Below are 16,168 nucleotides of genomic sequence, written 5' to 3'. Positions count from 1 at the left end.
AGAGAACATCGCCACAGACACCTCCACCTCTGCTGGGGGAACCACCACTGAGGACTTGGGGCTGTATTCCAAAGGCTGGAATGCTAGAAACCCTCCAACCCATAAATTCTGCATTCATCCCTGTGCTTCTTAGATATATAAATAAGTACCTATTTCTTTTATATTGTCTTTTTTAATTCTTATTTTCTCTCCAGTATTTCTTCTTTTTTATGTTTTCCACATTTCTCTGTGATCTAACTCTCTTTAAACAGGCACCTCCCCACTCCTATGGGCAGGCTATATGGAATGGCATGGTATGGTATGATATGGTGCAGACTCGAATAGGAACAGAATAGACTAGAAATGAAACAGAAGTGAGTCAAAACAGAATGGAATAGAATAGAAGAGAACAGGATGGAATAGAATAGAATAGAATAGAATAGAATAGAATAGAATAGAATAGAATAGAATAGAATAGAACAGAACAGGAGAAATATAATGTGTTTTTCATTGTTGTGTTCCCTCACTGGAAAATCCCACCTGGGGTCATTGCCACTATAGACAAGGCCTTCTTTCTGGCCAGTGCCATGGTGCTATGGGAGTTTTCTTGGCTATGCATGGGGTCAGGAGCAGCTTGGAGAGAGAGGACCCTCAGACATCTTCTTGTCAGCCCAGGAAGCCCAGGAAGGGAGCAGCCCAGGAAGACACAGGCATGTTCAGGGGCATACACAGCACTGCTGGGTAAGAGGAGGCCTGTCTTCCTGGGCTTCTAGTCAGCTCTCTTGCCCTGGGCCTGGCCATCCTTGGAATCCAAATTCCCTGCATCTGAGCAGCAGCATAGCCACCTTCTCTGAGTGGAGGGTAATAAGAGAAGCTGAAGCTCGTGCCCTGAGTTCTCTCTCTCCTCCCATCCTCATTACTTAAGGGAGAGTCCAGGAACCCCTGGTTAAAGAAGCAGACCCAGCAGGCCCAGGGCCTGGAGTCCTGCAGGCCATGAACAGCCTAATTCCGTAGCCCTTAAGTCATGGGAAAGCCAGTGCTGCCTCCGTTAGGGGAGGGACCCTGATGGCAGTCTGCAGCTGAGTACTGGTCTGGGACAGAGTTTTCCCCTGTCTGTGGCAATGCAACGTAATAAGGATGCTGTAGTGTGCACCAGTGTAAGCTTCCAACTGTCTCATCTCAGAAAGGATTCTGTTAGTCTGCAAGTACAACTGTCTACCTTGGTGTTTAAATAACCCATCTTTATGAAATGATGGTGTGTACAAATGAGTTTTTGGCCAGCTCTATCTTGCCTCCCCAATTAAAGAAACATTAACTGGGTCATGAAATCCAAAGCCCTGGGTGCCTCCCTTGAGCCTTCAGCCTCCTTCTCATCCCCTTACCCTCCCTTCTTATCCCTGCCCCCTCAAACAGCAACATCAGTAGGTTCCACCCAATTGTCTAGTGCCTCTGGCAGGGCAGGCCTTGTGTTGAGGGTGCTCACAGATATTATCTGACATCCTGTCCCCTGGAGGTGGATTAGTCATTCCTACATTAACAGTTGAGGACGTTGAGTGTTCAGATAGGTTACCTGTTTGGCCTCAGATCACCCAGCTAGAAACTGGCAGAGCCTTTACTCAATCCCTCATCTCCTGAGTCTGAGTAAAATTCTAACACATTTTTCATTATGGGCCACAATTGTTGGCTGTCATTGTCCTCTGCTAACTGCCTGCCCTCAGAAAAGGCTTTGGTAGACATTATCCATTAGGTGTTAATGGCCAGGAAAGCTTGTAGTCTTACTCTTCTAGTGATATTTGTTTTTTAACAGGCAAAGTGAAAACAAATGACTTTCTAAATGTAGAATCTGGGGCCCCAGGGAGCTGATGGGGAGGATTTTTATTTCTGTGGGAGGAAGGGTGGGATGTCTTAACATCCATGAAATCACATTCCGGCTCCATGCTGAGCACTACACATCTCCATGGGATGTGGAACTAGCTGCTGTCTAACCTGCAGGTAACGGCAGCAACTCGGCACAGGCATCTTCCGCAGAGTTTCTGCCCTCTGTCTACCATCTTTTGTAGCCAGTAGAATGCACAGTCATTCAGACATGACCATGTGTGCTGGCATCCTGTGCGCACTGCCATGCTGATGCCCACACGCTGTGCCTGCCACACCTTCCCACCCGTGCTGCCCGGGCCTCCTCCTACCCAGCAGTGTCCAGTGTACCCCTGCACGTGCCTGTGGCTTCCTGGGCTTCTGACCACATCCACACCATCTTTGTGCCTCCTGAGAACACAGACCTATACAGACGAACAAGTAACCTCCCCGTTCTTGGCCCTTCCGCAGATCCTTGGACCTCTGGACCACGACGACCAGTGTGGGAAGCAGAAACTGGCCTACAAACTAGAACAAGTCATAACCCTCATGAGCTTAGACAGCTGAGAACCGTCCTTCCAGGGCCGCCCTGGAGGGGGACACACCAAGCCGTGCCTCAGTCTAGATTATCATCTTTACCAAGTGCAAGTTCCGACTGGCATCAGCAGCATCCCCTGAGCAGCGCTGTTTCTTTCTCGCTCTCTCTTTCTGCCTCTTTCTGTTTCTCCCTCCTTCCTGGATCTCTTCTCTTCCAGTTGCTCTGCCAACACAATTGGACCAAGCCACTGACCCTCAGTAAGTCCAAGAATGGCCAGACCCATGGCAAGGGAACTGACCAGAAGATGTCAGAGGGGCCTCTCTCCCCCAGCTGCTCCTGACCCTGTGCATGTCAGCAGCAGGATGAGGAGCCAAGGACAGCGGACGTATCTGTGCTGCTACTTCGCCTTCCACTTTGGCAGCCGCCGCTTCGATCTGAGCCTTGGCCTAGAGAAGAGGCAAGGAAGTAGTTCAGTGTTATCTTCACTGGGAAGACATCGCCTGGCTCTCCGTTCCCACAGTTCCATCTCCAGTGGTTCAGCCAGTGGTCTGATCGCTTTGTAGCTGTGAGGAGAAAAGCCACACCTCCTGCATGTAGCTGGAGCAGGACATGTGTGAGCAGCTGGGAGGTGCTCCTTGAGGCTCCCTCTCCCCCGCTGGGATGGCGTCCAGAGGCTTCCTGTCCTCTTCCAGGTCTCTAGAGGGACCTGCCTGCCCCGCCTGCTCCCCCGCCAGTAGAAAGCCAGGCAGGAGAAAGAATAGCAGTTACATTCCACCATGGAGATGCTCCTAACCTTTTCATCTGAATCCTAGCAGCAGAAATGTAACACAGTGGGGGAGAAAAGGAGAGTTGCATCTACCCTGGAAGCAGAATTTGTTGTTTTCCATTTACCCCCAAATTCAAATGTGTCACGATCATAATCGTAGGTCTAGTCCATTACCAGAGCCCTGAGTGCTGTCAAGAGAAAGCATCTATCTCCATCCTCCTTTGTCACCCTTCATCAAGGGTCAACGTGAAATGCAGAGTGCATCTAGGAGATTCTACCTCCAGCCATCTCCATGGCTCCATCCCCACCATCCTTCCTGAGAACTCCATAGACGGCTGGGGCCAACAGCCTAGTCCCTGTTCCCTCTGCAGAATCTGGTGCCATTGCTATGCAGATGACTTTGTCACTGGGCTGTCCAGACCTCTTTGGGAATGATTTCATCAACATCTCAGCTGTCTCTTTCATCATTCTCCTTCCTCATCTCTTCAGCAGTCATCCTTGAAAGAAACAGACTTAAGCACAGCCTCACAGAGACCACCCAAAATGCCAGCCAACCTCAGCCTCCAGCTTGTCAGGTCTGGGAGGGACAAAGAATTGAGCTGATGGGCCTGGCTGGAATTGAGAAGAGGGACATACAAATGACCTCGGCCTTGGCATCCATCTCCCCATCTGTTCTTACATCTACAGATGCACGATTTTAGCCAGGTGGGCAAATGTGTGCCTAGAAATGGATACTAGGTAAGCTAGAGGATATGGGGAGAAATGGTCTAATGGAGGGTTTTAGGAACCTTTCATCCTAAGGAGACCTTAGGTGCTGTCTGGTCCGGTCTCCCACCCTAAGCAGGAGTCTCTGTTGGCACCTCTGCTCTGGAGTTGTTCACCACTATGGGAGACAAGGAGAAACATCATCTTAGGTGAGGTTAAGGAGAAGGATTCACAGTCTTGCCTTCACTCCCCAAACATCAGACATCGTTCCTTGTCACCCTCTCAGAATGAGCCCCACTTGGGGAAGAAACCACACCATCTCCAGCAAAGTCCATGGAGCATCCGGTACTTTTACGAACACTTGCCCCTTTGGATATGAATATGTGCACATGTGTGTGAGCGCATGTGCATGCGTGTGAGCGCATGTGCATGCGTGTGTGTCTGCCCCAGGTGTAGGCAGAAAGCGCAAAAGGATTCCTTGTCCTTTGTAGGAGGATTTTTGGTGTTCCCCTTCTCTTTCCCCTTGCTCATCCATTCATCCTGCAGCTTCAGGACATTTCAACCCTTGCTTTCTATGCTGAGAACTGGCGGGTGGAAGGAGAGGTCACTTGTCCATAGGAAATCAGGGTGGTCACCTGCCGAGGCCTGGACCTTGGCACAGGGCATCATGTGACATCGCAAAGGACAGATGGTGGAAAAGACACGAGCAACCTAACGGGAAGAGGAAAATGGGAAACAATGCATTGGAAGAGGAAGAAAAAATAACCAAAGGTTTTGGCAAGTGCAGTACCAGGTGGAGAAGCTTGGATTTTTCTATCCTTGATCATTTTATTCCCTCCCAAGAAGTTACGGGACCTGGAAGGCCAGAAAGGGTGCATGTGGAAGACGGTCTGAGGAAGTACCTCGGTCACTAAAATATTTTTGCACATATGAAGGGTTGGGGAGGAAAGAGACACGAACATATTTAACACAGATTTGCTGGATGGAAGCTGCGTGTGTGAACGTGTGTATGAGTGAGTGTGTTTTGATTTTTTTTTTTGCACAGTTGAGAAAAAAATTGAACAAGCAGAAAAAAAAAAGACACTCATAACAGTTCTGCTGAAGCTTTTATTTTTTACCGGATGATTATTGTTATTGTTACTTTCACGGTACAGGACTTTATTTTTTTCCATGTTTGTTTTTGTTATAAGAAAACCTTCAAACACCTCAGAGAAATAGAAAGGTTAGGAAGAAAGAGGAGACAAGGACAGACAAGTTTTCTGGCTGTCCCCATTTCTCCTGGGGAGGGGTTTGGGGCTGGTTTGACTTTAATTGGTGGGTGGGTTGTTTCTGTGGCTCTGTTTGCTGCAGTCCCCGTGGCCTGCTTGGGGACTGAGAAATCCGAGCCAGGTATCCAGAGCCACAGCCCATCTTGCTTATAAAAATGTTATGTTTTCTTTTGCTGTTTGTTTTCCATTTCTTCCATTTGGATTCTTGTGCACATGTGATATGTTTAAAAGCAGACAGGCAACATTGTCAAAAAGCTGTCCTTGCCCCCCCCATCCCCCACCCCCCCCACCCCAACCTATTTTCCAAACTCCCCCAGGGATCTTCCTCCCCCGCATGGCAGAGCAAATATCCAGGGGCTACCCAGGTGGCTTGCAGGCTCCCAGAGAAAGGAATTGGGCCAACTTGGTCCTGTGGAATGGAGGCCCCCTCACGGCCTCCCTCTAGGCAGTTAATTTGTTGAGTCTTGGGCAGAGAGAAGGCGAGAAAAGGCCATCTCCCTCACCTTTCCCTCCACCTCACCCCCTGTACCCTTCCAGGGAAAAAGGTACCAGACTGAGTCATCAAAATCACTGACAAAGTTTAGGTGGGGATTTTGCATGTTGGAGAGAGAAGGGCTTAAGGTAGCAGGGAAGGAGGGGGCTTTGTGGGGTCCTAAATTTTAAGGGACAAGTAGAGGAAGACAAAGAGAGCTGTAGACTGGTCATTTCTCCTGGGCACGAGTCCCCCAGATGTAGCTTTTGCCCATTCTTTGTCCTTCCCCATAAGGAGAGAGCCTGACAGTTCTTGGTAGCTGCAAATAATAGTGCCACTAAGTGAAGGCGGCCATCGTGCCAGTTACTTCCTCAGGAAAATATTTTCTTGCCTTCTTTCAATATGGTTTTAAATTTGGGGACAGAGGATAACCCAAGTGTCCCACAGGCCAAGGTACGTTCCAATGGCAGCATGACCCCCGCACCCAAAGTCAGCCCCTAGAGCCGCCCCCTTGTGCACCCACAGCCTGGTAAGTGAGCTTGGGTGCTTGCAAGGAGCTACGGGTGAAAGAGAAGTCATTTTAAATAAATCCGAAAGTTTGAGGCAGACTGTCCAGGACTGTTCCCAAGGCCGGGCGCGGTGGCTGAAGCCTGTAATCCCAGCACTTTGGGAGGCCGAGACGGGCGGATCACGAGGTCAGGAGATCGAGACCATCCTGGCTAACACGGTGAAACCCCGTCTCTACTAAGAAATACAAAAAACTAGCCGGGTGAGGTGGCGGGCGCCTGTAGTCCCAGCTACTCGGGAGGCTGAGGCCGGAGAATGGCGTGAACCCGGGAGGCGGAGCTTGCAGTGAGCTGAGATCCGGCCACTGCACTCCAGCCTGGGCTACAGAGCGAGACTCCGTCTCAAAAAAAAAAAAAAAAAAAAAAAAAAAAAGAAGCAGGAGTTACCCACAGGAAAGGTCTCTGACCTGGTCCCCTCAGGCCCAGCTACCTGCGCCCACCAGGAGTGAAGGTTAATGTACTGGCCCAGCATCTCCTCCTCCCCCACGCAACCAGGTCCCTGGTACCCGTGTCTCCCGTTGCATGTCTGGCTTCTGCCTGTGCTCCTCCTGCCACGGGCATCCTCTCTGTCCCTCCCCATTCCACCCTGTCTCTCCTACACGCATAGCCTCTGTCCCAGGGCCATTTATCCACTTAGTACAGGAGCTGCTCAGACCTCTCAGCCCAGCCGTCTGTGACTGCCCCAGCCTCTTCCCACCCCACCCAAAGCTGCCTTCCTGGCTGTGGGGGCTCCCTCATCTGGTCAAGGCCCTATGGGTCCCCATCTGAGGATCCACAAGTAATGACTTCCCAAATGCAAGAGGCATCCACTTCCACTGCAAGAGGCATCCTCACCACTGTTTCCAGAGCCGTGAACGATGCTGTGATGAGCCCAGGTCTCAGCACCACCCTCTGTGACCTAAAAAGAAAAGCTCAATTTCCATCTGTCATCTTTCCCAGGACCAAGGGGACACAGTAATGTGAAGTCAAATACTTAACCGAGCGTAGGGCCAGTATTATCAATCAAGGACAAACCTCCCACCTCACAGACAGCTGAGCAGTGAGGTAAAGACAGACACAGGTAGGAAGGTGCTCTGCAGGCACAAGGCCCAGAGGTGCTCCTCTCCGGGAACTTCCCCTGCTCCTTCCAGGAACAGTGAACCCAGTGAGCAGCCCCAGCCAACTCTTCAAGGCCATCAAGGGGTCTTTCCGTAAATGACTCACCTCCAGGAGCTCAGCTGACCCCCAGAGAAGACCCACCCCAGGCAGCTCAGTGCCCTGGCTTCTCCCCACGCCCCAAATTCCCCTAGCCATCCCTCCTGGTCCTCGTCTACATCAAGGGCCTCTTCCCCTCTTCCTGCCAGCTCTCAGGACAGGTGACTGGGAGGACTTGACCCCTCAGCCTCTTCCGTTAAAAAACAAAACTGTGGGCCATTTATTTAGGATTTTGGAGTTGTTTGGTTTTTGTTTGTATATTTTAAGAGTTTGAGAGTAAGAAGGGAGCCCTGCTATGGATGTTAAGTCCAAATTACTTGGTTGGTGGGAGCAAAACCCATGACTTACAAGGGGATGAGGAGAACCTCAGAGGACAGGAAGAGCCTCCCACACTAAAGGAAAAAAAAAAATGGGTCAGGACATTCCCTGGATGAGGACAATGCTAGGGGTGGCATCTCGCATGGCTGCTGCTATTCCTGGTGCTTCCCCACACATTTGACAGATGGAGTCTTTCTCCTCCCTCCTCCCGCCACCTCACCCTACAGGCATTCTCTGTATAGGAAACAAGAGCCTTGTTTTATAGAACGGGGGACTGAGACACAGCCCCAGGTAACACTGACACAGCTCTCGAGAGAGGCTGGGACACTCTGCAAACCTCTCCTCATGGTGCTGAGGGTGGCATGCTCTCGACAGGAAACCTAAATGACCACTCCTCTCATTTGGAAGGTAATCCACTGTAGTAAAAGTTTCAGACATGCAAGAGAGAGGTTTTTTAATACTATAAATTTTTGCTCCCCCATAAAATTATTTTTTTATTAGAGGGAGTATCCAAGTTGTAAAAATACATAGAATTTTTGGGTTGTAAAAGAAATACATACTCATTAGGATCCCAATTAAATTCCTTGAGTAGACTGGTGACTACCAGAAAGCAAAGCAAAGCAAAGTTAAACAAAACGAAACAAAATCCTTCATATACAAAAAGAACTTTCTGTTTGTATTGGCAGAGGTAGTGAGGTAGGCTGAAAATCCTGGGTTGGGGGAACCTCACCCCCTTTGATGTCTATGCTTGGCTCTCTGGGCTGCCCCTGGTACTGCTGAATCCTATACATCTCTTATTAGCTTTCCTCAGACTTTAGGGAGGCTCTGTTAGGGATGGGTCATGGGAAGACCCAAGTTTTCCCTCTGCCAGGATTGCAAAAGTAAGTAGACTTGGTCTATGCAGCTCATCTTCCACCAATTTCTTTATGTGGAATTAGAACTTCCTTTGTTAGTATCTTTGATCTTTTGACTCAAGCACATTTTGGAAGGGCTCCCTTACAAGAGTAGAATTTAAAACAGAGGATACAGTTAAAGAGCAACCCAAAGGGCACTTAAGAAACTGAGACCACTTCACCAAACAGGACTAAGGAATGCTTTCGTGCACAGAGGTCAGTCGCCATCCAGGCACAGGATGAAGATGGGATACACCTGCTCATCTTCTCGCCTCCTTCCCTCTCCCTCCCCAACGTTCTCGTTAGCTTGTTGGCTTGCTAGACCTTCTGTTCTTTAAAATGAAAAGCTAGCTTACCTCAAATAATCTTGTTTCCATTTGGAAACCAATGATTTTGTGTTTTAGAACAGACGGCCCTCCCCTCACCACTCCCTACCTTGGCCTGGTGTCCTTGAGACATGCCGTCTTTGCTTAGTCGTGTGTTGGCTGCTTTGAGCAGGAACAAGGCCCCCAGGCCCCGAGGTGGGAAGGAAGGATTGGATGCTGCTGCCCTCCTCCCCACTTTAGCATGTAGGGGCCAGTCCACCTCTTCCAGCAGGGTCCTGCCGAGTTACCGTAGCAACTAGCAACTCCAGGGTACCGCAACAGACAATGGCTCAGTGAGCCGACATGTGGGGGTGATGCAGGGGTTTTAGCCTGGCCAGATGACCCAGAGTTGAGCTTCAAATGCTAGAGGAGAAGGGAAGAAACAGGATGGATGGGTGATTTAAGGAACCGGCAGGAGTCTGAGTCACATAGAGAAGCCGCTGAAGGAGTTAGAGCAGGTTATCTCTGTTCCAGTCACCCCCTTCCAGTCCCATCCCACTTCTGTTTCAAACTAAAGCTCCCACCTCGAACGCTGGCCCTTTGTTAGAACAAAGCAAAACATATCTTTAGACAACAGTGTTAAAATGAGCCTCAAATATATGTGGATGAGATCTCTAAGAAGAGGGTCTTCTGGTTTTGATTTTTAAAGAAGAGTATCCTAGTAAGATATTAAAAAAAAGATTTAAAAAAGTTTTTAAAAAGGAAACCTATGCTATTTAAATTGGAGCCCAGTTGTAACTTGGTAAAGGCAAGCTTCTGTACCTTTGTTATAATTAATTGTATACCTGTGTATGTAAATATAAGGCATTCCTATTTTGCAGTTCAGAACAAAAAAAAACTTATTTGTAATATAGAATAAAGTTTATTAAAAAATAATAAAAATGCAGTTTGGGATTTTGGGTCCTTCTCTATGTGACTGGCTGGGAGGGGCTGGGGGAGAAGGCTGGCTATAAGATGGCAACAGCTTCCAGCATGCAGACACATGTCTGGCACCTTCTCTCTGCAGTTGTGTGACATCTAAACTCAACCGCCAGAGATGCGTCCTTCTACTTAAGACTCTGTTCTCAGTTGCAAAGCAGCCATCCCGAGGTGGCAACACTTCAAGCCAGGGACAGTAAACATGTTACTAGTCAGTGCTGTTAGGAGACAACGCTTTCCTACGCAGCCCAGTCAGTCCCAGAATCCCTCTCAACGCAGCCCTCCAGGAACTTGCTACTTGCCCATTAGAGTTAGCTCTGGGGATGACACAAGCATTGCCATCTCTGCTTCAGGTCTTCCTGGCAAGCGACACCTTTGTGACCAATGATTCCATCAGCTTACTTCCCCTGGTATGTTGATGGAGAGTGAAGATCTTGAATCCAACTGTGTTCCTGGGGTAGAGTGGGTTAGGGAGAAAGAATGAAAAGAGTGGCAGTGAGGAGGGCCAGAGGGAAGGAGCCCATGCCGCTACCTGCCTTGCACGCCCATCTAAGGCCCACGCTGCTCAGAGGTGGGGGGTGGGGAGCCAGTGCCACTGGCATGACACAGAGAGCCCTGGCCCAGGAACCAGGACCTCTGCAGGTTCTGCTGTTGGCTCACCTGGTCACCTTGGGCAGATCTGTCCACGTTTTAAGCCTCGGGTCAGCAGGTGGAGGACAGTGGGCTGAATGACTCCATGAATATTCCAGCATCCTTCTTATTCAAAGGGAAAGCCATGAGAGAAGCAAATCAGGAGAGAAGCAGGATAAAGAACAGGAGGCAGAAACATTGAAAGGGGAAGACTCAAGAGGGAAGCAAGAAAGGAAGGAGGAGTGTGGGGTGGGGATAACGGGGAGGGGTGAGGCAGATGCTAGGACACAAATGCTGATGAAACTTCAGGCAAATTCCACTCTTCTGCCTCCCTGCTGCCCCCACCCACCCACCCACCCATAAGCTCCTCCAGCCTTCACACCCTGAGATGTGCATGGGGAAGAGTTCACCCAGGATGGGACCCCTGGAGGGCACAGAGAGAAGGGTCAGGAAGTGGCCTGGGGAATGTCCACAAGGGTCCTTCCTGGCCTTGCTCTCAGCACTGTCCCACCTTCCAGAGGCGATTTCTTCTGAGATACGAGGGAGCTCCTGAGGAGAGAGCATCCCTCAGTCTGAGATGGAGAATCCACGGCCTCTGGAGGCACCATCAGCATGGCCAGCCACAGGACGATGTACAGCGTGGAGTGACTGTCGAATGGACGGGGCACCTGTGAGGGAAAACCGAGGTCCCTCAAGACCTAGAACAAACCAAATGGATTGAAATCAACCAGAGTGGTAGTTTTTTGTTTTTTGTTTTTTTTTTTTTCTTCTTAGTAGATCAGGCTTACAAGGAAAGTATAGTTCAGGAACAGGAAGGAGATGTTCTTCCCTTCTCCTAAATAAAGACTCAGATTGAGTGGGGACAGTGATGTCACTCTGAAGGTGCACATTGAAACTGAACAACAAAGTTTCCACCAGGGCCTCAGATTCCCTTACCTATCTGAGCTCAAACTTTGTCAGAACCAACCACCATGACCTTGAGCAGGCTGCTTCTCTTGTATTTTGTTTACTTAGCCACAAAATAAAGATGGTTCTACTTATACTACAAAGCCCAGAAGATTGGGGCAGGTCGATTTAGACAACTGAAATGAAAAAGACCCCATGTGCTATGAAGGCTCATACATGCATGCAGTGTTATTATTAGTCATACAAATGATACTCTACAGGCCGAGTATGGTGGCTCATGCCTGTAATCTCAATACTTTGAGAGGCTAAGGTGGGTAGATCACTTAAAGTGAGGAGTTCGAGACCAGCCTGGCCAACATAGTAAAACCCCATCTCTACTAAAAATACAAAAATTAGCCTGGCGTGGTGGTAGGCACCTGTAATCCCAGCTACTCAGGAGGCTGAGGCAGGAGAATCACTTGAACCCAGGAGGCAGAGGTTGCAGTGAGCCAAGATTGAACCACTGCACTCCAGCCTGGGGGACAGAGCAAGACTCCATCTCACAAAACAAAACAAAACAAAACAGAAACTGTACAAAGAAGAGTGGGCCCATCCTGGAGCTTTAATAACAAATTTAGAATAATGCCTAATTTACCCATTGCAAAATAAGTAAATATCTAACCCCTTATGAAATCGTTTACTTTTTGTGGTCATTAGACTAGAGATCTTTGATTTTTTTTCCCCCAAGACACAGTCCTGCTTTATTGCCTAGTTGGAGTGCAGTGGCATGATCTCGGCTCACTGCAACCTCCACCTCCTGGGTTCAAGCAGTTCTCATACCTCAGCCTCCCAGGTAGCTGGGATTACAGGTGTGTGCCACCAGGCCAAGCTATTTTTTTTTTTTTTTTGTATTTTTAGTAGAGATGGGATTTCGCCATGTTGACCAGGCTGGTCTTGAACTCCTGACCTCAAGTGATTACTCTCCCTCGCCCTCTCAAAGTGCTGGGATTATAGGCATGAGCCACCGTGCCCAGCTGACTGTGAGATCCTTAAAGGCAGAGACCACATCTCAGTTGAATTTGAAATTACCCCAGCTTAGCACAGTGACCCACTCAGAGAGATTGCTCAATCAACTATGAATGGAGGGAGAGGGACAGAAAGCAAGACTCAGTGAAAGCAGTCAGCTACAAAGTTGGCCACTGGGTGGTCTCCCAACTGTGACTCCATTACCTTCAAAATCAGGCTGCTCGCCCTCTCCTATAAATGGTTTATCTTTAGAAAACTAATTCCTTGAGTTGCAGCTAGTGGCTATCTTTTACAGGTAAAGAGAGATGGTGTTGTAGTCAAAATCTCTCCCTGGATTAGTAGAGCTGCTCCTAACTGAGCAGAGTAAATGCAGGCAGATGCAGGTCATCTGCACCATCACTTTCTCTAAACCTGCCTCACTTTTCTCTTAGCAGAACTCCTACCTTGAACACTGAGCCAGAGCCTGCAGGGCTGCTGAGGGTATCCATTTATGAGCCAAGGCTCATAAATGACACTGGACCCAGGTAGAGGAGGTAGGGCCCAGTCAGAGGAGGTTAGACCCAGGCATAGGAATATCTGGTAGGTTATATCACAGTTCAACAATAGCTATTTCCCCCTCTTGAAGGAGTACAGTTTCCCACCCCAATAAAGTTCAGGTGACCCAGCAACTTGGTTTGGGCCAATGGAATATGAGTGCTAGTGGTGTGGTCACTTGTAATGCTCCAGAGAGCAGCAGCCTGAATCACAGAGTGAGGACAATGACAGCACAGAGCAAAGCCACTGGATGATAGCATGGTTGTGTAGTATGAGTAAAAAATAAAACTTTGCTGCTTTAAGTCACTAAGGTATGAGGCTGTTTGTTACTGTTGCATAGCCAAGACTATCTTGACTGCTATAGGGTATAAGGGACTTAACCTAATAGGTGGCCCCTCAGTTCATAATGAATGTATGAAATCTCACATTTCACCTACGGAGACGTATTCTTTTGACCTAAAGCCTTCTTTAAAAAGGACACTGTTGACTATTTACACTCAATATGAAGCATTTTGTGGAAGGTCCTAATTTTCCTGAACTAGCTTTGGGTCAGATTAGGGAAGAAAGGGAAGACTAAAGAGGAGGAGAGGTGGAAAAAGGCAGTGCAAATCTACAGAGTTAGGAAAGAAGGAAGTGGAAGGAGGGGAAGTATCGAGGCGAGAAATGGGGAGGATTTGGAGGGTGAGAGAAAGGACCTGCCTTTTGCCAACTCTGTGCCAGGCGTGTGCTGCCTGGTTCCCACACCACCTGCTGTGGTGAAGAGTTTTCAGGCCCAAGTGAAAGTCATGGCATTAACATCCCACAGTGCCCTAGGAGAAACAATTTATTATCTAGGAATGAATACAACCACAGTTGTTTAAAAATATAACCTATAGTTTTCTATATGCCTTGGTTTTGATCAATGATCAATTTACCAGGAAAACAGAGAACCCATCCTTAGGGGATACAGACCATATTCTCAGCACTGGTCCTTGATCAAGATGGCAGCTGCCTTCGAAAGCCATAAACGACAGCTTCTGGTGATGCCTAGAAGGATGCTGGCTGATTCTAATGAAGGCCTGATGATCCCTCTAAGATGCAGGAGAGGAAGAAGTCATGCTCCTCATGCACATACACGCAGAAGAGGGGTCCTTCTTATCCCTGCTCCACATCCAAGTCCAGACCAGACCAGCCACTGTATCACTCACCTTCCAAGTTCCTGCTCATTACCTGTTTAAGTCTCTCCAAACTCCAGCAATGCAGAGTCAGGGCTTGGGGTAGAAAGAAACAGAGGCCCTGGGAGAGGTGGCTGGCAGGTCAGTAGGGATGTGTGCTCCCCCTGATTCATTAGGATAACATCCCTCACCATAGGAAACATCCTGTTTCCTTAACTAAAAGGTCATTGGCTGTGCTGAACTACCCCAACTCCACAGTACCCTGCCAATCCTTCCTTCTGCTTTGGTTTGCCTGCTGTTTTGTGAATTTCTCTGGGCAACGCAGGCTGGAGATGCCACTGACTCAGAGCTGTGTGAGCAGCCCCCTGTGCAGACAGCTAGGACTTCTACTCCTAGGACCCGTTCTCCATCCCCCTTTTATATCTGGAATATACTGTCTACATAGTGTGATGGTGAAGACCATGGCCTGGTTCAGACTCTGCCCTTCTCTGGCCAGTTTTTACCTGGAGTTCCCAGCTGTCTCTAAATCATGGCTTCCTCACCTGTAAAGATGAGAATAATAATGCAGGGCTGCTGAGGATATCCTCATACAGTTCTTGTGAGGATGAAGTGAGGCAAGGATTACAAAGCACTTAGAGCAGGTCCTGCCACCCTGTAAGTTTGTGACAGATGGTAGCTTTTACTATTGTGTAGCAGGCTTCCAAAAACTCCACATGTGATCTCTTTAACCCTTGCTCATGGGACAACACCAAGCACATAGTAGTTGCCCTATAAATGTTTTGTAAAAGAACGAGTAAAGTAGGTACAAGAATTTCTCAACTGCCCAAGTCTTGAAATACACATGTAAATAGAACATAGCTTTCCAAAAACGTACAAAAATAGATAACTAAAAATTATAAAAGCCTGATTTTCCCCTAAAAGCAGAGGTGAGACAAGGGTTTGTGAGCAGGGGGCTTATTTTGGGAAGCGGTCCTGAGCAAGAGGAGTGGAAGGTAGGGAAGTGAGGACAAGCCAGTTCTAGGGGATATTTTCAAGCTGGGTCTCACTGTGGGGGCCGGGACTCTGACCCCTCTCGTACCTTCTAGTAATGTAGAATGCATCTCAGAAACCATCCACTGGCTCCCACTCCCCACTGCAGAAAGCTTCCCTGGGCTGTTGATTCCTAACACTTCTAAGTTTGCAAGTGAGTTGGAAAAACTGAGTGGTTTCTCCCAGGCACCCCCGCCCTCCATGGTAGGAGCAGAGGAGCCCTGGGGCAAGAGGTAAGGAGAGTGCAGTGTCCCTGAAGCAGACACTATCAGGCTCCATGTGCATGCCACCTGGTTGCTGTGGCAACAGCTGGGGTGGAAGGCGGGTCCAGAGGGTATGTATGTGACCGAGTGCAAGGGAAGTCTACAACACAATATGTAATCATTTAAAACCCTTCGTTCTAGATCAGTAAGATTAAAGTCATTTCAAAAACTTTTTTTTTCTTTTTTTTTTTTGGTAAGAGTCCCCAGTTCTTTTCTTCTACCTCCTCATTTTTCCACTACTTTCATCACCGGCTACAGTGATTGCCTTTTCTCCTCCTTTCCATTATTCACAACAAAGCCAAGTTTTTGTTCCACCTTGAAAGTTATGATATGTGGGAGATAAGTAAAGGATGTCCAAGTGACCCAGTGACCCAGACTCGTGGATGTTGGTGAGGGCTGGACAAGCCCATTGGTTCTGTGACTCATCAAATTCACACATGACTTCTGGGGTGGGACGTGATACTATTTAACCTTTCCCAGCACTGTCTGCCTTTCTCGGCTGTGCCATCCAATTAGCACCTTATCTTGGGTGGCCTTAGCCTTTCATTGCCTGTAATGCACCATTCAGCACTTTATTTTAATAGAATCAATGCTGATACGTATGTGATAATTTTATCCCGTAATAATTTCACCTTTTTATGTCCTGTCTCCTTAACTCAGAAATAGACCAGGTCTTCTATTTCTTTTATTCTGAACTCAATGCTGGATACACAGTAATTAGATGAATGCTCAAGTTTTACATGAACTGTATATGTCTTTATTACTCATTCAAACATGTCAGCCCATTAACAAAACTCGCGCAGGGGTGTAA

At 48.2% G+C, this 16,168-nt stretch overlaps 1 protein-coding gene across 1 annotated transcript in view; it reads left to right on the top strand.

Moving 5' to 3' along the window:
* PLXNA4 (plexin A4) overlaps positions 1-6,524 on the top strand; it is a 446,344-nt gene extending 439,820 nt beyond the window's left edge. The window contains exon 32 of the mRNA XM_015134941.3: positions 2,305-6,524. Within this exon, the coding sequence (XP_014990427.1) occupies positions 2,305-2,400 (96 nt within the window). The 3' untranslated portion in view covers positions 2,401-6,524. The remainder of the gene's footprint in view (positions 1-2,304) is intronic.
* The last annotated feature ends 9,644 nt before the right edge of the window (positions 6,525-16,168 follow it).

Source organism: Macaca mulatta, chromosome 3 (genome assembly GCF_049350105.2).
Source record: "Macaca mulatta isolate MMU2019108-1 chromosome 3, T2T-MMU8v2.0, whole genome shotgun sequence".
Classification (NCBI taxonomy): domain Eukaryota; kingdom Metazoa; phylum Chordata; class Mammalia; order Primates; family Cercopithecidae; genus Macaca; species Macaca mulatta.
Note: the sequence above shows the minus strand (reverse complement) of the source record. Positions and strands in the feature narration are given on the sequence as shown.